Source organism: Cryptotermes secundus, unplaced genomic scaffold, assembly GCF_002891405.2.
Source record: "Cryptotermes secundus unplaced genomic scaffold, Csec_1.0 scaffold136, whole genome shotgun sequence".
NCBI classification, from domain to species: Eukaryota; Metazoa; Arthropoda; class Insecta; order Blattodea; family Kalotermitidae; genus Cryptotermes; species Cryptotermes secundus.
Genome location: NW_019718618.1, coordinates 243,147 through 268,487, shown reverse-complemented (window position 1 = coordinate 268,487; position 25,341 = coordinate 243,147). Strand labels below are relative to the sequence as shown.

The window sequence follows — 25,341 nt, the reverse complement described above, 5'->3', positions numbered from 1 at the left end:
TCCTCCCCCTTTGTACCCCCTCATTTTCAGGTCCTGATATTGAAAACTGTCAGATCCTCTTTACTGTATTTTGTCCTGAAAATGCTAAATCTGAATTTGTCTTTCAAAATTTGTAAACTGTGACTTCAGTTTGATTAGTTATTTCAGATCAGGTATTGAGTAATGAAGTGTTGAACTTAAAGTATATTCTACAACAATGTATGTCCAAAGTTAGAGATAGTATGACCTATACTTTACTGTCTTCTGACAATTGATTTTATGATGTAACATTTGAATGTTTGCATACTTTTAGAGTTTCAAAATTTGGCTTCAGTTTTGGATGAAAGCAAGTTTCAAATAACATTGTTATTTAGGTATATATACTTTTGTATATGATGTGATTTTAGGGCAAGAAACATTCTCAAATCTGTGTTTCTAATGTTTGAAACACATAGCAAATTCAGTGTGACCCATTTATTTTTCAGGATGGAATATTAGTAAAGTGAACATGCAAAATGAAAGTAAACATTCAGAATTATTTCCTATTACAAAACAATAATTGAATACTGAGATCTACAAACAAGATAACCTTACTTCAATCAGTAAACAAATGCATCAGAAGATATTACATAATTTAATGATTACTATACATTTATGACTATACTATAATAATCACTTCCTTCTGTTTGTGTTTATTTCAAAGCTTCCACAAACACAGGAAATTAGTAAGAGCACTGTATGTGGAGTTTTATGTCATGTAGTCCAGTAGAAATTTACCAGCGTTTTGCAGGAACATACTGCCCCCATATTCAGGGTGAAGGTGTGAGCCAAGCAAACAGCTCTGCTGCTGGTTGCTTGCTTGGATTATTCTTCAACCCTGAAGATTGAGGCAGTACATTCCTGCAAACAATGATCTACTAGTCTGTATGAAATCATGTCCCAGAAGAAAATACTCTTCATAATCAACACTAAGAACCTAAAATCCAGCAAACACTTAAAATGATAATATGACTGTAATACAAAAGTCAATAGAATTAGTAAATATACAGAATCAGCGGCTTTTTTATGATGAGAATTCAAATCAAAATATGAACACATTTGTATTTCTGTTTTGTTTTATCAGTTGCTGAATTCTAGAATGATATAATTTTGTACTAGGCTGACATAAGCCATAGTGCTAGAAATTTCTTTGGTAGAGAAATATAGTAAATAAATATGCTCCCCCACAGTTCAGCAAGTAGTTCTTGACGTAATTATTTCTTGAATATGTAAATAATAAGAAACTCAAGCTCTCTAAATAATTTTGACCTTTAATCAGACATTTTAGTGTTAGTAAATTTCTAAAGTACATGTAATAAAACTGTTTGGTAAATATTAATATTTGAAAGTTTATATTACTGACATGAATTCTAAACATTTTCATCCTTAGATTGTTATATCTATGAAGTTGTTCAAATAATTCTGAATGTTTGTTTAATTTATGTAGAGCAAGGTACCCATTCAGGCAGAAAGTCCATTATCTAAGCTGCATTTGCTGAGGTTCACTCGTAGCAATAGTGGAATGAAGAATGCTTTGTCATGGTGTGGATTCTGTGCATTATGAATGCTTCATTATTTGGAGTACTTTTTGATGTTAGTCGTTGCTGTTATATCAAACATCATGTGTTAAATATAACTTCAAAATGCAGAAAATTTACACTTTGTTTCATTTTCAAGATTAAATTACTGTAATAATCTGCCTGTCAGACCATGCAGTTTATGAAATCGTCACATCACAAAATTTGAATTGTTTCCTATCATTTTATATTCAGTGTTGACAGAATAAAACATCAACAAATTTGACATCTGATGGGCACTTTGCTAAACATACATGTATAGATTACTTGGTTTTCGTTAATAGCAGGACCTGGTCATAGCCTCAACAAAGTGTCTTTTGTCTAGTGTTTGACCCTTAACATGTGTGTGTGTTTTTTCTCTTGTTCATTAGATTGTTCATAAATAAGTTCATTCAGTTATGAATTCAGCAATCACACTTGCTATTCAATTTTTTGTTCCCATATGAAACTGTAAGGGCCATTGTATAAACATGGCATACGGGATTGTGTTATAGGCTGAACTTGAGTCACATGTAATTCTGGCATTATGCAGGATTCACTTTTATGTTGAGTGTGTATGTCTTTTTCTCTCGAATTACATTTGTCTAGGAGTCCTAAGACTCCTATAGTTATAATGAAATATTGATTATAGAACAGTTTATGCAGTTCTGAATATATTTTTTTTACTGCAAACATAATGCTCTTGTCAAAATTTAAATTGTTGGTGTGATACTTCTTTTCAAAAATGTAAACTTATTTCCTTAAAACGTGTTACCCTCACTTTTGACAATCTGCATACTATTTTTTTTTTCCGGCAATTTTCTCTCGTTATTGATTCACATCAGTTAAATGATTTTAGTGAAATCCTGCAGGCCAGTGAAGCTGAGTAAGCATATCATAATGTGAATTAAGAAAGAAAGCCACTTCCCAGTTCTGTTCTGAAATTTCTAATACATTATTTCATAATTTCATTGCATTGCCTTTTGTGTTTCACTCTGTTTTTTTTTTCTGTGGCTTTTTGTTACTTAAAAGATTTTATTCTTTCAGAGGGAAGCAAAACTTTTGATAGAATTTTCATTTATATTTCTTCCTTTTATCTGTTAAAAATATTTCTTTAAAAAATGGTTTCAGTTAATGATACTTGAAATACATGAAAGAAGTTGAAGTTTAAATTAAAGTTCATGCAGAACAAAACTAGTAAAAAGTTAAACTTTCAAAGTAATGTCAAATGCAAGATGTAGAAAAGAAATATATAACTTCAGAATAGTTATAAGAACTTTATATGGTAGACACAAGTTACAGTTTTTTATTATAATCCATTTTATTCTAAATAATTTCTGTTACTCTTCTGGCGTGTTCCTTTAATGTGCATAATCACCAAGGGAAATAAATTTGGAATATACAGAACGGGAAATTTCTGTACATAGAAAAGCTCATATTCTGCCTCTCTATAGAACATGTGTGTAGTAATTTTTGTGTACTTGTCCAAATCATTGTTTGTTTGTGAATTCTTCCTTTTAATTTTCTTATCAAGAAATCTACTGAAAATCACACTTGTGTCTGTCATGTAGTTATACCATTATAATTTTTAAAAAGTCTGTGTTTTTGTGTATGTCTGTTTTGTGTATTTGTGTGTCTGTTGCTATTTTGCAATACTTTTTACATGTGTGACGTGTGTGTGTGTATGTGTGTGTGAGTGTGCCTCTTGTGATTCTTCTGTTTGTTAAAATACCAGCCTTAGTCAAGTATTCATGAAGAAAGTAAAATATATAATAAACACAAAACAAATTTTATCATTCACTCAACATACAGATTGACGTAAGATCTGACACATGTACTATATTAACCTTTATTGTCTGCGTGTCGCACTACTATTGTGGTGCATTCGTGGCTCAAACCAGCCTAGCTTTATGCTGTTCACAATGTAAATTCCATTATCACTAAGTTAAAATCCAATCACCAGTGTCATGATAAGAGGGAGATCTAAATCCTCTGTTCTCAGACAATAAAGGCTAAGAAATATTCTGAGACCTTTTCTGAATACATCATTATAAATTTTGTCAAGAACATACCACATTTTTGGTATGAAACTTTTGCTTATTTTTATATGAACGCATGCTACAGTACTAAATGTATGTACATATAGTAAAAAATATAAAATGATATCTCTGGTTTAATTTCAAGGAAGCACAAGCACATACTAATGTCTGTGAATTATGTTAAAATATCTCAAGGTAGCATATTTGGGTTTCAGTAACTTTGTTGCCCCTGGCAGACTCTCTTCATGAATGCTTTGTGCTACCATATGCTGGAAGAGTTTTATTTTATTTTTCACGTATCTCATAATTCGTAATTCATAATTTTTTGCTTTCTTGCGTGGTTCGTAACGTCCTCTTCTTCTCATTACTTCCCCCGCATTGTAGTCAGTTCTGGAACTCGTTTACTCCGCGGTAAGTTGGCCCCAGACATAATGTCATGTTAATACTTATTTACTGTCAGAAATACAAAAAATATTCAGAAAATTAACAAAAAAAGTTATATGATTTTTAATTTTTGTCTATTAAAGTATACTATTCACATAAATCCTTGATAAAAACTCTGTCTTTTTGTTTGTTTTCTTTTTGTTTGCTGTACAAAAGACCCAAATGGGTAACCTGTTAATGGAGAGTCCATGGTGTTGAATGGATAAGCATCACCACAGGTTGCTGGTAGGAAGCCGAAAGAAAACATGTGTCCTTAAGCTTATTTGGAAGATGGAAACATTTTCTGAAGTAGCTTATAAGGACAGCTGATTACTTTCTTTTGTTGCTTCTCTTAACAGCTCTGGGTTTAATGCAATTATTAATCCATTCATTCTTATTTCTCTTACACACATTCAAGGAAGTCTTTTGTTCTTAAAATCAAACTTTTTTCGTTTCTTTGTAGAAATTATCATGAACTTTCAAAATTTATGCCTGTGTAGTACAAAATTATGAACTCAAAATAATGTTTTATATTTTTTTTTTCTGAAATTATATTAGCATATCCAAAAATTATTACTGAACTGCAGTTCCATATCTTTACATATTATTTTCATCTCGGAGAAAAGTGTTTTCTGAAGAGTACTGTAAAAATTATTACTGAAGTGCAGTTCCATATCTTTACATATTATTTTCATCTCGGAGAAAAGTGTTTTCTGAAGAGTACTGTATTCTGGGATCTAACACTGTGTAGTTTGATAGAAGTCCATTGATGTTCCTCTGAATCATCTGTGGACTTCTACTGGTCTACATAGTGTTAAACACAGCTGATAGTACTCAGTATAGCCACCACTTTGGGAATCTTAGATCAACAAGTGTTTTATAAAATATGTAGAAGAATTACAGAGTGCTGACAGTTCTTCATACATTCTCCACTGAATTAAAAGTATACTTGAATGTGTGTCTTATAGGCTTTGTATATACAGTGGTTTATTTATTACACAGAATAAATTTAATAAATGCTGTTAAGTCAGCTCTATTGATTTCTTTAAAAATCGTCTTTCTTGGAATCTGGGCAATTTTTCAGTAAAATTAATCATATAAAAAGAAATTTATCTTCTTTTCAAAACTAGAAATTCTGTCGTAATAACTACACAGTATAAGGCATATCACTGGGTGCATTATGCAGAAATACAATATTATTTTAATGAAACTATAAATGAATTAATGTGAAAGTCAAAATTGCCCAATAAGAGTGCCTAAATTTTGCAAAAATTCTGCTAGACAGCAGATAAAATTTAGGATCATATCATTTCAGGCATTCTCTGTCTTTTCTCTACATAATGTAAAGAACAGATTCCTTCTAAAAATTTATGATCTTTGTAACGTTGTTAGTGAGAATATTGTTATAGAAACTGTTTATATTTAAATTAAATAATAACTCAGCCTCTCAGAACTTCAGATTTAATATTATATTGTCTAATTAATTTCCACCACATACTACAGTCTTGTTCAAATTATAAAAGACTTAACATAATCTTACTACATACTGAATCATATATATTATACATAATCATGTAAATAAACAGTTACAAAGTTAGAGGTTTTCAGACTCTGGGGACAACATTGATACATATTTTAATGTATTGTAACTGAACTCTCAGAGTAAAATACATCATCACTTACATTCACATAAATTGGAAACAACCTCTTTATTCTGTTACTGGTACTTACATAATTCAAAGACAGATTTGTTTTCTACTGTGTTAAGTTTACCCTCTGATTCAATGGTTAATGAAGGCTATTCAGATTAATTCTGACATCTTGAGTGATGTAACTGATTTGTAATCATTCTCTCAGCATTTCTACATTGTTTTCAGGACATGACTTCTTTTAATTCATGTGGAAAATTAATAAGACATGAATAAATATTCTTTTTAATACTATTTCGGTAAAGATTTCAATTTGATTTTGGCAAAATGAAAGTCATAGTAGTTATCCCATCCTCTTATGTCCACTTACATAAAACTTTTCAGACTTGAGTAATTTGGAATTATGATTGAGAACAATTTGTACTTTTGCTCCATTTTTATATTGCAAAGGAGAGTTTCATTCTTCTCTAGTTATAAATGTGAATTAGTCACATGTGGCCCAGACTGGTGATTGCCTCATATTGTGTGTAAACCATTTATATATGAATTATAAGTCTTATTTTTCTTTAAAATACTACTATTTTTGTTGTCTCTTTCTTTGTCTTCATGTTCTTTGTTTTAATTCTGAACAATCAATGAACCATCTCTGTGTTAGTGTGTCGTTCGTTGCACTGTTTTGTCAGTCCAAGTTCTTTGTAACGTGTTGTGTGTGTTTTTTGTTAATTTTTTGTATTGTCATTTTTTATTTGTAAAAAGAAAAAAAAAACATTGAAACCACAAATTCAAGAAATTTGACAGTTTTAACCTGTTTTTGGCAAGTGTAGCCATCTTGAATTTTTCCCTGGCCTTTGTCTGCGTCTATCATTGTTACTCTGTCATACCCAGACTCCTGTCCCAAACCTGTCATTAATCCTTTTCCTAACCCTTCCTTTCCTGTCCCTGCCCTACCAGTGCTGCCATTTTTTGACCCATTCTAACGTTGCCTTTACCTTTCCATTTCATCCCACCTCTCACAACATTCAGTATTTTAAACAAAAACTAGTACTTTCCTTATTGCATTTGTAATAAGTCACTTTTTTCTATATACTTAAATATTGATGTCTCTTAAGTGTGTTATTTATTTATTTTCACAGTAGTTTTATGATAATGCTTGGTCATTTGTTATTCCCTTTAAAAACGCAATAGTTACCAATTTTCATGCTGTATTTCGAGGAGTAATTGAAGCACATGTTAAGGTTTTAAATGTGTAAATGTCTGTCCTATAAGAAGAGCATTCTTAAAAAATATCCCTTTTGATAAAAAGTTTTAACCATTATCAGTATTTTATATATATGTTGGTGTCTTGTTAAGTCAAGACTTCATAGAGTTTCACTTTTACAAAATGTTTCAGATTTTTTTTTGTACTGACAGCTTCTCATCATACAGAATGAAGTTTCTTTTCATAGTAAGTTGGAGGAATTATTGTTTGGAAAAAGTGCAGTTTTCTTTGTGTGGTGATGATGGTTATACAGACACAAAATCTCAACTTAATCTTTATTATCTCAAAAAATGTGATTAACAATTGACTCAACCACATATTTTGAAAAAAGAAATTGTTCTGTTCATGTCATATTTGTATTTTATGTTACTAAATTTATAACCAACTGAACATACCCACTACTTTAGGTTAGAATTTGTGGTCCCCTTCAGTTACTCCTCTTATAAGCAAAAGTTTATTTTAAAAATGTTATAAAATTAAGGAGTGTTATCAAAATATTATTGCTAAAGTAATGCATTATAAGATTCATTTATTAACTTCCCATAAACATTTTGCACTGCAGAGCACCTAATTAGTATTTATTTTGCAGATTTCTTGCTTTATGTAACACAGTTTTTGCCACAGTAATTCAGCATGTCAAAAACTTTCTCTTTGCTTGGGATAGGCACCAATAATGATATTTATTACAAAATTATAGCATTCTCTTTAGAAATTTTGACCCACATTTTAACTCTTTTATTTCAGAATACTGTGTCTCTTATTCATGATGAATTACTTTTTACACTAAGAATTGTTTACAGAATTCTGTAGTATGTTTATATAATGCTCATCGTGTAATATAATAAGTTTTCTGCATGTACAATAAATATCATACTCTTGAGATAAAATTAGAATTAAATAAAAATATTCTTATGGAGGCACTGCCGTGTATATATATATGACTGGCTTAATTTCAGGTTATTTTTGGGAATTAATTTTAAAGAAGTGTGTATTAAATAAATTATGCTTCTGAAGATCAAACATCCAACACAGAGTCATGTTGTCTTATACTCTTTTCACATAAAAGATTCAATTCAATTCAATTCATTTATTTCATCCATAGCTGTAGAAATTACAATTGGACATGTCAGATAACAACAACATTACATCAAGCATAACATTCATGAGTTCATATTTGCAACGCCCAAAGTTAACGTGTGTCTTCATCTTTCAAAAATGAGCCACATAGAGTGTTAAAGTTTTTCAGTCTCTATCACAAGTATTGCAGTTGCCATCTTCAGTGTTAATGGAAGTTAGAAAGCTGTTATGTAGATCTGGAAAATCAAAGTCTTGTTATAACCAATGGTCCGTCATTCAGTCAGTCTGTCTTGGTTATAATTACTGATTGACAGCTACAGATTTGTTGATGCTGTGCCCCCTCCGTGATGAGAGGATGAGCCTGTCATGTGTCAGAGTAGATCTGGAGTCACAGTCACAGTCATGTTGCAACCGACAGTCAGTCAGTCAGTCAGTCAGTCTGTCATGATGTCGAGCATGTGGGGCTCATGACCAGATACCAATTACTGTTAGACAGGTACAGTTTTGTCAGTGTGAGGGGCCTTCTCTGATGTGAGGACAGTCTGTCCCTTGTCAGAGTCACAGTCAGCAGTAACAAGTCAGTTGTCAATATTTATATAATACTTACAGTTTACATCTTATTATGTGTTATAATATATATATGTGCTTATGTATATACAATATATACAAGGCTTCGGTCAGTCCAGGCCCAGTACAGCAGATCATGCCCTACCCTTGGTAGCTCACGCTACGACGGCAGTTTAATCACTTGAACGGTAATATGACCTTCGCTAAGTTTAAGCCTCGTATATTTTCTGTGTTGGGCTTCACCTTGTCCAATATTGCCAACTTCTGCATTTTAAAGATCTGTATGACTTTTGCTCATTGCCAACGTTATTTTCTTATATAATTATATACATACAGAAGTTTGAAAGCGATATGCAAAACTCAAACCAGTGTGAACCTTGAGAAATTTTCAATGGTTCAGAGAACTAGATATGGAAGTGGACAGTGAGTGGTAGCAGTGAAGGTTTGACTGATGGAACTGAGGAGCAGGGCGCTATCCAATGGGGAATGACTACATGGTTAGTGAAAAGGGCAATTAGAAAATCTTTGGAGGTTAAGTGTTCAGGAAGGGAGGTGATGAAAAATGTTGTTGTTGTGTGTGTAGGACAAGAAATGAAGGAAGTGGTTTATGGTAACCACAGAATAATAGAAGATGTGATGAAAAATTGGTTTGAATGTAAAAGATGAAGCATGGACAATACTATAATAATTAGTTAAATAATTATATTTTTGAGATTTGACTTTGGAAAAGTCACCTAACACAATGTTAGGATAAGTTTTAGCCCCATATTCTCATCATTCTATCCCTTATCAAAAAACAGATCTGCCCACTCATGATTGATATCAAGATGTAAGGAATAGTAAAATTTACAAGTTAAGTATTGATATTTAGTTTAATTTGTATGACATTCATAATTAGAGTCATATATTAAATACATAATTACGCAGTACAGGATTACAAGGTTTACTTTGGACTCTATGTAATATATAATTATGCAATTTATTTTAAGTTTTCATTGCGATTAAATGCAATTAAGTTTTCTTTCTGGCTAGGTCCTCATATAAACATGGAGGCAGCAGTCAGTGTTTTGGAAACTATCTCCATTTCCATGATCAGGCATTGATGTGATGAGTGATGCGGCTGCTTGGTTTCCTGCACCAGGGAGGCTACTGTGGGAACAGAATGCATAGCTCAGAGAACATAATCTTTGGTTGTAAATGCAACATATCCACGTCACTCACCGCATAAACCCCTGCTGATGGAATGGATACTGATTAGCAAATTAATTAACTCCATTTAGCCAAGTTCTTCTTGATTAAACTGCCAGTCACTCAGCTGCTCAGAAATTTCCCAATATTTCACAAAAGCAAAAGATTCATTACCATGTTCACAAGAGCCTGGTCCTGATACCTATTCTGAGCCAGATGAATCCAGTTAATACTACCCCTTTCTGTTTCTCTGAGATCCTTTTTAATATTATCCTCTTGCCTACATCTAGGTCATCCAAATGGTCTCTTTCCTTGTGGTTTTCCCACCAAAACCTTATGTGACGACCTCTTCTCTCTCATGCGTGATGGAGTGGATGTCGGCTACTAACTCCACCTTCACATGGCTGATTCCCTGAGAAGACTCAATTGCAAATAAAGAATATATTAGAGATATTTAAGATGGGGATTAAAGGCTGAAGTCCTATTATCAAATCATGTCATACAGATCAGTAGCCACTTGCTGATAACCAGCAGCCTATCTGACTTGAGGTTTTCACTCAGTTGTCATTACATACATGAAAATTATGCATTTGACTCTGTAAGCTAGAATATGATTCCTAATTCTACTGCATGGCTGTATTCTCACTATGATAAGACAGCAGGAGGTAGGATAGCTGAGTTATAGTGACTAGGCTATATGCTGAAGGACTTAGGAATTAAGGCTCCAGTCCAAGTAGGGCACAGTTTCCGGACTGGCTCTGAGGCCCAACCTGCCTTCTATCCAGTGGCCATTGAGGGCCTTTTCCACAGTAGTAAATTGGCCAGGGTTTGATGTCAGCCACTCACCTCCATCAATTACTGAAGTTACTTCTATTCCCCATACGTCGTCATGTTGTGGTGCTTAATTAGGCACATGGACAAACTTACTTTAAACAGAACAGTGAATTGCAAGAATTGTGATGTTGAATTCTTCAGTTCATGATTAAATGTTTAAGATATAACATATATTTCATATTGATCCAAAATAGATAAATGAGAATTAAAAGAAACAGAACAAGGAATAGTAGTGAGAACACTGCTCCATGGTATAAATATATTCTCATGTCATTGGAGATTTGTTATTGATATTGAAGGTTTCTAGCAGATACTCTTTTTCTGGTGAATTGAGACACTGTTTTCAAGAAACCCCTCAGAATATGCCTGGATGTGGAATAAGATTCAGGATATTCGGACATTGAATCACCTTCCTGAAAAACATTAAGAAAAGAACTACCTTTTAGATTTCACTAGTTAAATATTTAGGTTCTAAAAGAAATATGGGAGAGCTGATAGGGCATTCCTGGAACAGATCACCTGATTGTTCCTTACAAAATCTATAGTCTTTCTCTATATGAACCTTCTGTCTGCTTTAGTGAGAATGAACTACCTTCTGTGGCAAGAGCCAAACCGTCTGTGTTTTCTATACGGACATTCAGAACATGGAACAATTACATCTTACTTCGTGCATGGCATAATTCAGCTGTAACAATTTATGTTCTTCGGTATATATTCTCTTTATAAATCATGAAATGGAAACATTTCAATTAATTGTTTCTATATGAAATTTTAAGGCAGTTGTCATTACTTGATTTGAGACATACTTGTACTAATCTGAACTCTTTTTAATAGTGGTCCTTGCTTCAGAGTTTTGTGTTTTGACTGAGGAGTAAAAAACATTATTAAAACATTATTTGAGTCTGATTTGAATTCAAAAGTGCTTTATATTTATGAAAAACTTCACTTTCTCAATCTCTTTTAACCAGAATTCTTCATTTAAATCATGTGTCCATCCCAGGACATTATCTATTTGCTTTGTTGCAAATCAGCTGAGAAATGGAATTGCTGTGTGACCTTTAGTGTATCAAAATGTACTCCATCTTGCAATAACATAAATATTAATGTCAGTAGTAGTTTAACAAGTTATGAAATGCATGCATAATCTAACAATTATGATAAATTTACTCTGTTATTGCCTCTGTATTTTCAATTTCAGTATGATAACTTTTGATGCTGTCTTTTAAATGACGTAAATCTGGTAGGAGGAAGAGCAAGAACATGAAACATAAAACCTGATAAAAATCAGCCCATCAGTATTTGAATTTTTAGATAACAAAGCATAAAATACTTTTCGTTTATCTAAAATAATATAAGACTTAGAGAAAAATAGTAGTGGACATAAAATGTATGCTAAATTTTCCTTAGAACTCTTGTTTGAAATTGATTTGCTTTGATACTGAAAGTCACATTCATGCACATAGGCCTTTATACAGTGTCCATTTTTGTCAGTTGATTTCAAACGAAATTGGAATGTGTCAACAGAATTTAGAGAACTCTCCAGTATCCATGTAATATCAAATTTTGTGAAAATCTGTATAGTTTTTCTGGAGACAGACAAAAACAGCGAAGCAACTGAGCACATTTTTCTTAAGTTTCCATTGCCAACATGCCAGCAGTTGATGTCTTATCACAATTGCTCTTTGCTGAAGTAGGCTAATTTTCTGTAACCGAATGATAGAATTACATGATATCTAGAGCTGATCTGTAGATAGGCCCTGAAGATATTGAGTGATTCAGATATTTTATTAATCTCAAGGAGAATGTTTATCAGTTAACTGTTTTGTTACATTATTATGAATTTATACAGGATATCTTTATTTGTAGGTAATTATAATATCTATGCACAGAAAAACTTACATTATCATTTCTACCTTTTCTTATGAATTAATATAATGTGAGCTCTAAATGTAAATTGTATCAGCCATAGGTGTAATTATTTAAGAGAACGTTGTTCTTCCCTCATATGTTTAGCCATCTTTTTGAAATTTCCTACTATAGAAAGGTTTTAAGTGTGAGATCTGTCATTATCATTACACAATTTTGGATTACCATAACAGTGTGTTGTGGAGTGTTAATAAATTGAACGAACATGAGTTGTGCAGTAGGTCATGAATGAGCAAGCAGTTTTTTGTTTCAGTGTATCTTTTCTATTCTGTGAGTACTGATAATATTTTGATGTGGACATGTGAAGTGTAGTGTACTATATAAATGAGAGTTTGCAATTGACTATGTAGGGGATGACGCTAAACATCAGGTGTTATGTATCATTCAGTGACATGTAGGACTGCAAGGGAATAATGGAGAAAGTAAGAGAAGTTAATAGTACAATGCTTGTGTAAAAAATGATGGGACTTCTGCTGAATTTTCAATGGCTCTTATGCTAGTAATGTCTCTCCCTAATTGCTTCTTGAACTGAACAATTGGTGCCTGTCCCATGATACTTTTTAAAATCAGTATTGTGTTCATATTACATTTTCAAACTTTATATATATATATGTGTGTGTTTCAATGTGTATATTTTTCTTAAAAATCTGTTTATTAGTAGTTACCTTGTTCCATAAGAATACTTAAAAAGACTACATTGACAGTATTTCTATGGCTTCAAGATCTCTGGGAAACAAGAAATAATATAATTACTATTATCATATTACAAATTTTATTCTGTAGATTAAAAAATATGTCTTTCTATTAGCATCCAACTGTCACCCAGATGACTGTTAAAGTTTTCTGTATACACCTGAATATATCTTTAAATTTTTTAGGTAATGAATTATCCAAGTTATGAAACAGTATTTAGTATGTGAATTTACCTCCATTAATATATGATTAAACAAATACTCTAAAGATATAATGATAACATGTTGAACATGGATATAATTCTGTCAGTTTGTTACCAGTTTCCCCAATGTTTGGATAACTACACAACACTCTTTAAATGTCTTGAGTACTTTATCTTGCTCTGTTCTTGCATACATGTATAGGATTCACGGTTTTGGTAAATTTATCCTTTATAAATTCTTAGCAGGTGATAAAAGTAAATGTTGATCATCTCTGATATGAAATATTATTACTCCTTGGCATGACAGTTCTCTGACAACCTTAGTCAGCTTTATGGCAGATGCCAATTCATCTCTCTTAATTGTTTCTTGCCTCTGTCTCATCATACCATCTAGGCATATATTCAGAATGAGCTCACATCTCACCTTTCCTTAGACTCTTCAGGCAAATATGAGGATAATACCTTGATGAGTACTGCCTTCAAAATCCTTTTTAATTATTTATTCACCAGCCATTCTTCACTTTGACACTGTATAGTCTGAGAAACTGTAATTTCATAAACCGCAAACCACATACCCCAAATCTCAGTCAGCAAGCTAGAAGTCATGCTCTTATAAAGTTTCCTTAGTTGTGTCCCTAAATTTTGCAGCCAACATCCATTCTTAGGTACTGAAAAGGCTTCTATAGCAGTAACACTGTAGACTTTTCCATTTATGATCCTGCTACTCCTATCATAGACTATGTACTGACAGCATCATAATGTAACCCTCAAAGAAATATGTACATATACTTTCTTTTTATAGAATAACACATTAAACCTCAGCAACCACAAAATCAGTTTTAAAAAAGCATAAGCAGTGACAACATTAACATAACAGATAATGAACCTGACACACTGAGACACATAATCCTCCATAGCAATTACATACATAGCACACAGATTTGCATCTCAGAGTCTGAGAAATGCTTTCACATGTTCTATCTGTAGGAATATCCAATGATAAACATTGAGGCACTTATAGCAATGATGTCTTTTGTAATGCATGTGAGTTTCCCATCAGATAAATTCATGAAATTTTCACAGTAAGTCTTGTTACAACACATCCAGAAATTTTAAATAAAGAAAAGCTTTATGTCAGCATACCAGAAATCTAAAAACTTAAATTTTTCCGTGCAAAAGGATGGCTTCACTAAAGCAACTACAAGCATAAAGTGTCAGTGTAAAGTACTGAATAGTATCTTGTTTGAAGTGCTTGAAATGTATATAGAAAGGAAAATTCTTATAAGGTGAATGTATGTCAGGTAAGTCAGAGAAGAAATATAGCACACAGAGTGAGATGAGACCAGACGTGAACTTGTTATTCATGAATTACGTAATGATGCTGTCAGTATCACATTGAAAGACAGAATAATTATGGAATAATAATTTCAAAAAGATGTGGATGGAAGCAGACATGGCCCAATTTGAGGCCCTATTCCAATATTTATTTGGAGGGACTAAGGAAAACCATAGAACACATCATTCATAATAACTGGATTGTGAACAATGTCTTTATGACTACAAGTGTGAAGTTGAGCAGGTTTCTATAGCGATAATTCAGGATTCAGGATATGCTGAGTTTGAATCTCATGCAGGATACCAGCTATTCTGACAGAATTTTCTTCGGTTTCTCCAGGCAGTTACCAATATAGTACATCAATTGTACCATGACTGGTTCCTTCCAGATCCTTTCCATTTCATCATTTATCCTTCCAATTAATGCTATATAGTCTGGATACTTAAAGGATTGTAAAGTAACCTATTTACACATCCACACAAACAGAAGTGCTAACCACTTGATCAGATAATGCACCAGATGATACAAGGGAGATGGAAAATACCAAGAATAACAAGTATTTTGAAGAGTACAGTCTTATTCTTATACTTTTCTTCTACCCTGAAGATGGGGGCGATACGTTCCTCCGAAACGTCGGTTAACACCACATATACACGGTGCCAAATCCCAGAAGACTGCTTTCTTCATAGTCACCGCCGTGAAAGCCTCAAATCTTACATAGAGCCATGTAGTTTCGAAAGAACCTGATGTTTCAGAGGAACATGTTGCCCCCATCTTTAGGGTCGAAAAGTAAGTCAAGTTAATCCAGCTTTTGCTGGTTTCTTACATATGAGTAGCATTATGTTCAGCCCTAAAAATGGAGCTTATATATTCTTCATAAAGATCAGGCTGTCTCCAAACTGACTGGCATTACAACCCCATGAGACATCAAATCCAAAAAGTGCTTTGTTTTATTTTGATTATTTAAAATGTAATTGTGATGGTATTTTTTTCGTTTTTGCAAATACAGGGGCTATATAAAAAATAGCCTTCATTGAAATGTGAAGCTGTTAAATTATGGAAGTAATTATTCTGAACTGTAACATGCAAATTACAGTGTTCCATTTAGGTTACTTAAAATTTGTTAATAGATTTTTATTGCATTTCATGGCCAGGGTTCGATACCTGGTGGGGGAAATAGATTTTTCTCTTCTCTGCAGTATCAAGACCGGCTATGGGCACCAGGGGCTCTTTCTGCTGGAGTAAAGAGGCCATGGCCTGATGCTCGCCACTCACCTCCATCTACTGCTGAAGTCAAGAATGGTGGCATTATACCTACACTCCCTCATACTTCTCCATGGCATGGTGCTTGATTAATTATACACAAGGACAAATTTACCTACACCTTTTACCTTTTCTTTGTAATACAATTCTTAAAATTTGAAATCACGTGGACCTAATGCCAAGGAAATCTAGAGGAAACTTAAAAACACCTGCCTCTTTGATTAATCAAGAATTCAATGACATCTTAATTCACTTCCCTGTGAAATGTCATCTGAACACATTTTAGAATATTCATCAGAAAGTAATGGTGCATACTTACGAAGGACACACAAGCACAGCAAGATAACCTGTCAACAAGATGATTTTGTTATATTTTATTAGTCACATATTTAATATTTTCGTATGCATGAAATATTGTCAGATGTAATAATATTTATCATTTGCATGGTAGGATGCCTGATTACAGGATCATATTACTACAAGCTGATTCCATTCATTGTTAAGAAAAATAAAGATAAAACATGTAAAATTCAATGAACAAAGAGATCTTAAAGCCTGGATTTACTGTCAGAATATGGTTGGTTTTTGAAGACTTATCATATTTTATGACACCAGTTGTTAATTTTAAAATAATTTGGTTATCACTGGTTTTTGGCAATATTGTATTTTCAAGAATAAGTAAATACATTCATTTTTAAATATTTGCCATAATGGATATCATACATATAATCTTGTTTATAGAAATATGTTACAGCTCAGACACCAGTAGTTGTTTAATCAGTCTTTTACATAAGCTTTACTAGGGAGAAGAAAAGGACAAAGTAGAACTAGTAGTTGAAAGAATCACAAAATGTGCTAATAACGAATAATGTACAGTTTCAAATTCTTTGGCTTCAGAAATCTAGCAATAAAATTTATAACAAATTTACCGTTTATGTTGATATAATTAAATATGTTTTAAGATCTGGATTTNTGGCCTTGTATAGAGGCAGTTGTTAGCAGACAAACAGCAGCAGAAATGAGATTTTTAAGAAGTATAGAAAGAAAAATCAGGGAAAGGAAAATAAGGAAGAAAGCGAAGAAAAGAAATCTGTAGATAAATATGTTAGAAGAAAAATTAATATTGTATTTTAGCGTCCTGTTGCACTGATCTTCGTCCATGATATGTAAGCAATGTCCGTCTTTTAGTGCACTCAATTTTACTTGTTACTTCACAACATGTTTCGGCACTACAGTGCCATCATCAGGTGCTCTATTTACGTCAGTCTATTTCATTGCTTGCCATTACATCATTGTAAGATTTAAAAAGTATTTAAAAATGTTCATCAATTATAATATATATATATATATACTAAAAACTAGTAAATGGAGCACCTGATGATGGCACTATAGTGCCGAAACATGTTGTGAAGTGGCAGGTGAAATTGAGTGCACTAAAAGACAGACACTGCATACATATCATGAATTTATTTTTCATTTGCATTTACTTAACTTGTTTTTGAATCTGAAACAGTACTTATTGTTCATGCAGTCACTTCTCCTCTTTACTACTTCTCACAAGTGAACATGTTATAAACAAAAGCTTCAAAAACCAACGGTTTATATTCAGGAACTGGAGAATTTCCTGGTTACAATTCTCTATAGTGATAAATATGTTGAAATACATGGTAGTGAGAAAAATTAAAGTTTCATTTTGTTTTCAGTTAATGAAGAATCATGAAAGTCTATCCATGCAATTAAAAATTAACATTATTCTATAAATAACATGTCTTTTCATTAGGGTGCACTGAGAACACCAACGAATAATTTTCAGTTTAAATGTCTCTACTTTGAATTAGTATGTTGTGTGTAAAAAACAGTGCCAGGAAATTTTTCAGTGGTCATATATTTGAATTTAATGATATGTGTACCCCATGTCTCTCTGTAACCAGTTATTCCATGATTCCATCTTCCTTTACCTTCTCTATAAGGATATGTCTGTTGTTTCTCTCTCTGTAGCCGAGTGTCAGTCATGAGAGGACAGGTGGTGACCCCACAGGGGCTTGGTATTGTTGGCATCCGTGTGAGTGTGGACAGAGATTCAAGGTTCGGCTTCACGCTCACTCGAGCAGGAGGATGGTAAGTTCTGCCTCAGGATGTTTATGTTATCTAAACACCTTGTTTGAAATCATGGAAAATGTGACTGGATGTGATCCAACTTGCTTACAGAGGCTCCAGCTTTATCCTCATGAACTTTTGACAGCCCTAAAACTTTCCCAGTTTTCGTTATCAGTGACTGAGTCAGACACTCAAACAATTCAATACTTCAGGTTGTTGCAGCAGTGAACGTGAAGAGTATAAATTTCTGGAATAAAATATCACATAGTTTGATATACAGCAACGATTTGGAGGTTCCGTCTGTATTAAATTTCTAATCTATCTGAAGATTTTCATCATTTTGAATGTATTGATATCCACTATCAGCTTGTGGAGCCTGTCGCAGCTTCCTGAGGGCTTGTGTTGAAGCTTATGGGTTTCTGTGGTGGCAGTACTGCAGCAGTGGTTCTCAGCTTTTGTGACCATGTGGCCCGGTATAATTTATGCCAGTGTCCGGTACCTGGCCACGGCCCGGCAGTTGGGAAGCACTGCTCTACATGTTAATGGGCACTTTCTTACTTATATCCCTCTCGCCCGCATTGTTGACGCTGGTGTCAGACTTTTGGAGGGAAGAGTGAAATCGCCAGAATGCTGCAGACCACTCACCTCCATTCAGTACTGAGGTTAAGATTACATAGAGGTTACCTCCACTCTGTCTGTAACTTTATGGTATGGCGAATGGACACAAGGAAAACTATTTATGCACCTTTAACAGACTGTTTCTTTTCCATGGACTGAAACATGTAGTGTAATAGACAAGTAGAACTGATTGATAATTGATTCTATTAAAATCATATCCAGTCTATTTCGTTGTTGTGTCAATGGACAAAATACCACCCAGCATTAACAGTAGTTCTTAAAGATTTTAACTGACATTGTCAGTAACACAGAAATTACAGTCTACATCATCTGTTACCTAGTAATTATATTTGCTGTATTTATATAAATGAATATTCTGAACATGAAAATACCATAGAGGAAGACCTGATCAAGATGGGAACATGATTATGGGTAAGATGTCGTGCGGAAAGAGGGAGGGAAATTGAGGAGAAGGGAGCTTGGGAAAGACAGAGACAGGTGTAGGTGTTTGCTCTCTAGATGGCCCACATTACATTACATTGCATTGCATTCCATGGATCCAAAGTTAGTCAAAATGACTGTAGGATGTGGAATATGTCATAAAAATACAAAACATATGTACAGACCCAATGGAGTTCTCACACAAGAGAAACCTAGAATACACAGTGACTACACACAAGGCTATTTAAAGATACATAAGTATGTGGAAGTATCAAATGAAGAAAAATATTTTCACAAACTGTAAAAAGGGTTTTTAAATAAACACTTTCAGTCATTATAGCCATATTGTGCTTATCTCAGTACCATCTTTATAGCATGACATTTAATGTGTTCAGGTTTGATGTGTTGGTGAATGGCGGTGGAGCGGTAACTTTGCAGTTTCAGCGCAGTCCATTTCTTCCCTTAACCCGTACAGTGTTTGTCCCATGGAATCAGATTGTGGTTCTTCCGCCTGTAGCTATGCAACTTAGTGATGATACTGACATCTATCGTGATGCTGGGGGAAACAGCCTTCCATATGGTAATGTTACATTTCAGAATCCTCTTAAGAAATAATGCATGACTTTTCTTTTCTTTGAGATTGAAAAATGAGATGACAAAGATTGTCAAATTATGTCAAATCTAATAAAATATGTTCCCTTTTATTTATTATTTTCTTAAAACAAGCAATTTCACTGAAATGTGCTGTGATTATGTCTATTTGACGAATTAATTTGCTTAATTCACAGATATTTTCAGTACAAATGCATGAATAGATTAATCCACAATCTTCAACAAGAACATTCACCATTCCCTGTAGATTCACTGTATAATGATGCAAATAGTTCTTGATTTCATGGTATGGTCAATGAAGTCAGTTCTAGTCGAATTTAAAGGGTTCTGAGGTGGTGAATGACACACAGAATTACTGGGTTTTTGGATTTTTTCCATCATCCAGAATTCTAGATAATAGAGGACACGATGTTTCCGAAACTGGATATGTTCTCGTCTTCAGGTGATAAAGGAAGACACCTACTCAGTTGGGCCAGTTAGAAAGGGTTGAGATTAGCTCTCTCTAAGGGGCCCAACTGAGTAAGTGTCTTCCTTTCTCACCTGAATATGGAAACAAATCCAGTTTCAAAAATGTCGTGTCCCCTATTACCTAGAGCAGCCGTGTCAAACATGTGGCCCCCATAGCCACAAAGTGCGGCCCCTCAACTTTTAGAGCTAATTGATATTAAAATCAATATTAAAATTTTAGTAGAAATATTTTTTGTAAAGGCAATTTTCCAACAGACCAGAAGACAAGAAGTCTCTTGCAGACATAAATTAGAAGGCTGCAGGAAATTCAATGTTTTGCTATTTCTAACAGAATTTCTTGTGTAATCTCTCTTTTTACATATTGAAAAGTTGTTTGATACTTGTCAAAAATGGCATTCTCTTGCTTTTTAAACTGTAAGATATGTGACTTTATGTATTTATATTGAAATTATTCCTAAATAATAAATATAATTAAATTTCCTCGTATCAAAATCTAACGTGTATTTCTGTTTTGAAGTGCGGCCCTGGACTATTATTTATAGGGCTGAAGTGGCCCTCTGTATGAGTTTGACATGCCTGGCCTAGAGTGTCCTCTATTACCTAGAATTCCGGACAATGGAAAAAGTCCAGAAACCCAGTAATTCTGTAAGTCAGTTCTAACTTCACTTACTCATTTTATTCCCAAAGTTCTCCTGTTCTTTTTGGTTTAAACTCTACTGTTTACAAAAGAATTGTCTTACATTTTTTGTCAGTTTTCTTACATTCGTCCAAAAGTGATTTGAATACCGAACATTAATGACAAGAGTTTAGAATTGTATTTATGCCTGCATACATTTGAAGAACAAGTCACTATTTTTCAATGTGGAACATCTTTTTGGGTGGTTTGTGTGTTCTGTTTTTGCTCAAGCTCTTTGCCACATATTCTGTTTTTGTCTGCAGTCCATATTGATGAATATTTCTTAAAATATTGCTCTTTTATTCTCTTTCTGAAGCATGTCACACCTTGCTTAGGCAACCTCATGGAAATCTCGTTTGTTCAAATAGTTCTCTTGTATGGTAATTCTGGTTCCCATCCTATGTTGAAAATAAAATCTGTAAACACCTCTTATTATGATGTAATGATCTGCATCACCACCTGTCAGTGATGTACCCTCAAAAATGTTTTAGACACAGTTGTGGGGCTTTCGTCTTGTCATTACTTCAGTGACAACCCACTTCTTCGGAACAGTTTTGTAGGTCCTGAAAAGGACCATTGGTTGCTGAGATGCTTGACCGGTGAGGTAGCACGGCGTGCACCGGTAGGAAGGGATGTTGGTTGCAGTGGATGTTGACTGGCCACAGTGCGGCTGTTGCTGGAGGTCGCTTGATAGCAGTGCGGCAGTTGCTGGAAGTTGCTTGATCGCAGTGGGGAAGATGGTAGGGGTTGCTGGAAAAAGGTTCGCTGGCCGAGCGCGGTCGCAGGAGTGGAGAGGTGGTAGCTATGCCAGTTGCCCAGTGTGTCAGGCATGACTACCGGCGAATCGAGGCGGCCGAGTTGCTCAGTGAGTCGGGGGTGTGACCGCCAGACAGCCGAGGCGCAGCGAAGTGCCAATGCCTCCGAAGACCAAGCGCTGGCGATGAAGTGTGCTGGCTGATGTTGACTGATCGTAGACTGATCGTTGACTGATCGTTGACTGATGGAGCCGGGTTGGAGCTGCTCCTTTTTATACCAAGTGTGATGGCGGAGCGAAAATTTGCTGAGCGCTGACTGGCTAGCGTGCATAATGATGTGGATGCGGGCTAGCAGCAAGCACTTTATAAAAGCGGACTTTGGAAGAAATTTGATTGGTTAGCACGCATGATGGTGAAAAAGTGAGCACTATAGAAATAGCATGATATGTGGGATGTTCCCACACAGTTTTATTATTTACTATACCAGTCAAATTTTCATCCATTTTCTTGGACTTCTTTTCCCATCCTTCTGTAATATAATAAAAAATTAACTAAATTCATGCTCAAGCTATGTTAACTCCCACCACAACATACTCAGTTTCTTCCCCATTTTTTCTTCTTCTTCTTATTCTTCTTCTTATTGTCTATCAACAAAAACAGCTTCCAAATGTCTTATGTCACCACATAATTCTTAGTGTTGAATGGTCTAGCTAGAAGTGCACCTCCAGTCACTAAACGTTCAGGAACATAATACTTGTATATCCTCTTCTCCACTCAATAGGGTCTGTAATCTTTTTTCAGAATAAGCGGTGTGCATTATGTAGTGTAAACGGCACAAAATTTCTCAGCATTAATTAAGGCATTAATTTAGGAAGCAGGTAGACACGTTCAGAAACTATGCTTCCACACATGCTTCAATATTGAAAAGAGAAAGGATACAGTTCTGTCAGTGTTTTCACTTGTCGGGTTTCTGTTCCTGCATGACCACATTTGTAAACAGCAATTTTCCACTGGTAACTCAATGGTAACATCTGACATATTCCCCTTATGGACCAGTGTTGCCATATTGACTTTCAAGAAAATGTGTTTACATCAGGATTATGTATCTAATTATTGTCTCCCATGAGCCTTGCTGCAAATAGATTTAAGGGTGTGACTGCTTCCACCATCCTAATTTTATAATTTATGAATACTAAAACAACTTTACATTTCTTTTAAAATTTAAGACAGAAATGCATGATATTAATTGAAACGTTTTGATCAAGTTTATTTACTAGAAAGAAAGAGAACAATGTGGATCACCTGTAGATTATTCATAATAATGTGGGAAGTAGTGGTGCAGGCAATATGTAACATTGGATCAGCTAAATATATTTTGGATCTGTATTATAAAGCCCTTTGCATTAAATTCTTGAGATATAAATGTAGACATTTAACATGTTTAAACAGTTCTGACTGTTTGCTAATCTGCTGGAGAAGAATAAGACATCACATAAAATAAAATAAGTAAATAAGTCAAGGTAGAGTTTACTGAGCGTTGTGTAGTGTCAAAAGTATTCAGGTTTTTGTATAAGACAGGAGAACATGGTGGAATATTTTATCTGTATCAGAAATTTTTAAACACTTCACAGCCTCTAATTACATGAGAAATTATAATATATATTGTCTTGTACATTAATTTTTCTTTGAAATTTTGTTATAGTTAGTTATTCCTGATGCTGTCACTGTAGTTGCTGATAACTGGTAGCATACATTCAGATGTGAGGAACTGCAGTGATTCCACAAATTTAGTTTGTTTGTTTTTTTCTGTATGCATGTTTCTTATAATAAATATATTTTTTTATGTTCTGTACTTTGAACAGTCTATTCAAGAAGCACTAACCAGTGGGAGCTTCCAAGATTCTTCAGAGGTGAGGTCAGAAGCACTAAATGTTGATGCACTGTTTATTACATGAGCGTTTGTGCAAAATTAGATACTCACATATGTGGGCGTCTGTTATTTATTTTGTTGTATTTCTAAGAAACCATTCAGTCCTGTGTTCAGTGGATGTTAGGGTCCCTTTATCTTGGGCTAAGACAATCAGCTTGAAGGTGAACAGTCTTCATTTATCCCAAATTCATATATTCATGAAATTTTATTATTCTTCGTCTTCTTCTTGTTCTCCTTCTACTGCTATTACTACAACGACCACCACCACTACTACTACTAAATTGGAACACATAGGAAATGTTGACCATTCATTCATTCATTCATTCATTCATATTACAGCTGCACTGATCAGTTCTTCTTTTCATCATGTATCCAAGATTCCTTTGTCATTTAGATCTGTTTCAACGAACTTCTGTATTTACCTTTTGTCTGTTCAAGGAATATGTAAATTGATATTTGTTAGTGGTCCTGATATTATTTAAGGAGAATATTTTCATTGCAGTACTCATTCCTTCCTTATGAATTCTGTCCACATTTCAGGACAGGAGTTATCATATCTTTGTAATACTTTGTTATTATATTATTACTTTTTCTTTTATTTCTAAGCATTCTGTTATTGTTGACTTGTTCTATATCTGAGGCAGATGCCTCTCTGGATTTTTTGGAACTATAAATAAATGAATGAATGAATGAATGACATTACATAAGTATTTGAACACATGCAAATTCACAAGTATCTCTTTGTGATATGTATAAATATCACAATCTTAATCATGTAACTATTGCATCACTCAGATCTTTAATATGATTATCACTTATTACTTTTGATCTTACAAAATTCTTTATAGAACTTCACAGTGCCCGTATATCAGTTAACACTCTTGGCTTACATTCAGACATTCTCAGATTCTGATGTGATTAAAATGCAGGGTTATGTAATTTGTCCTGTTGATTCCTGCTTCATATTTTGTCACCTGCAAACAACAGTGTTTATTTGTGTACACTGTGTTACCTAAATCTGGTAAGACTTCTGGTTATTGTATCATAACTGTGTGTGTACATGTGTTATGTCTCAATGTATTCAACAACATTTTATATTCCTTTGTCTCATGAATTGCTTCATTGTCTAAAATAATTTAAATTGAATAAAGTGTATGATAAACTGCACATTCATGTAATCTCTATGTTAGTTAAATTATGCTCTGTCCTCATTTTATCAATGTATACAGCTTGATGTTTATCAGTTTGTAGAGCATTTCTGTCAGTAGGTGGCATCGAATGTTACATATCAATGTTCAGAGGAAAGAACAGGCTTTAATGATATTTATGTCTGTGTCATTTGAAGGTAATCTGCAGAGGGGTTGTGGGTTTTTTGTTTGCAACTACATTTACCCCCAAGCAAATTTCTGATAGTTTAGTAGTATAGTATAGTATTAATAATAATAATAATAATAATAATAATACAAAAATTGGACAGGAAAACAAGAAAAATGTTAACTACCTACGGACAGCATCACCCAAGAGCAGATATAGACCGTCTGTATGTTCCTAGAAAAGAGGGAGGACGAGGCCTGATACAGATAGTGGTGGCTTACGTGGCAGAAACCACAAACCTAGCAGAATATATGGAAGGAACAGAAGATCAACTGATGAAAATTGTTAGGACACACCAACGCAACACAAGTTCTTCGCCTAACACAGCCTGCAAGCACACG

The 25,341-nt window shown here is 33.9% G+C and overlaps 1 protein-coding gene across 2 annotated transcripts in view; it reads left to right on the top strand.

Moving 5' to 3' along the window:
• The window catches only part of LOC111861709 (teneurin-a), a 461,404-nt gene that overhangs the window by 405,833 nt on the left and 30,230 nt on the right, over positions 1-25,341 (top strand). For both annotated transcript variants that reach the window (XM_033750434.1, XM_023846500.2), the window contains 4 exons: positions 3,998-4,024; positions 18,028-18,147; positions 19,581-19,765; positions 23,559-23,606. In XM_033750434.1, the coding sequence (XP_033606325.1) occupies positions 3,998-4,024; positions 18,028-18,147; positions 19,581-19,765; positions 23,559-23,606 (380 nt within the window). The remainder of the gene's footprint in view (positions 1-3,997; positions 4,025-18,027; positions 18,148-19,580; positions 19,766-23,558; positions 23,607-25,341) is intronic.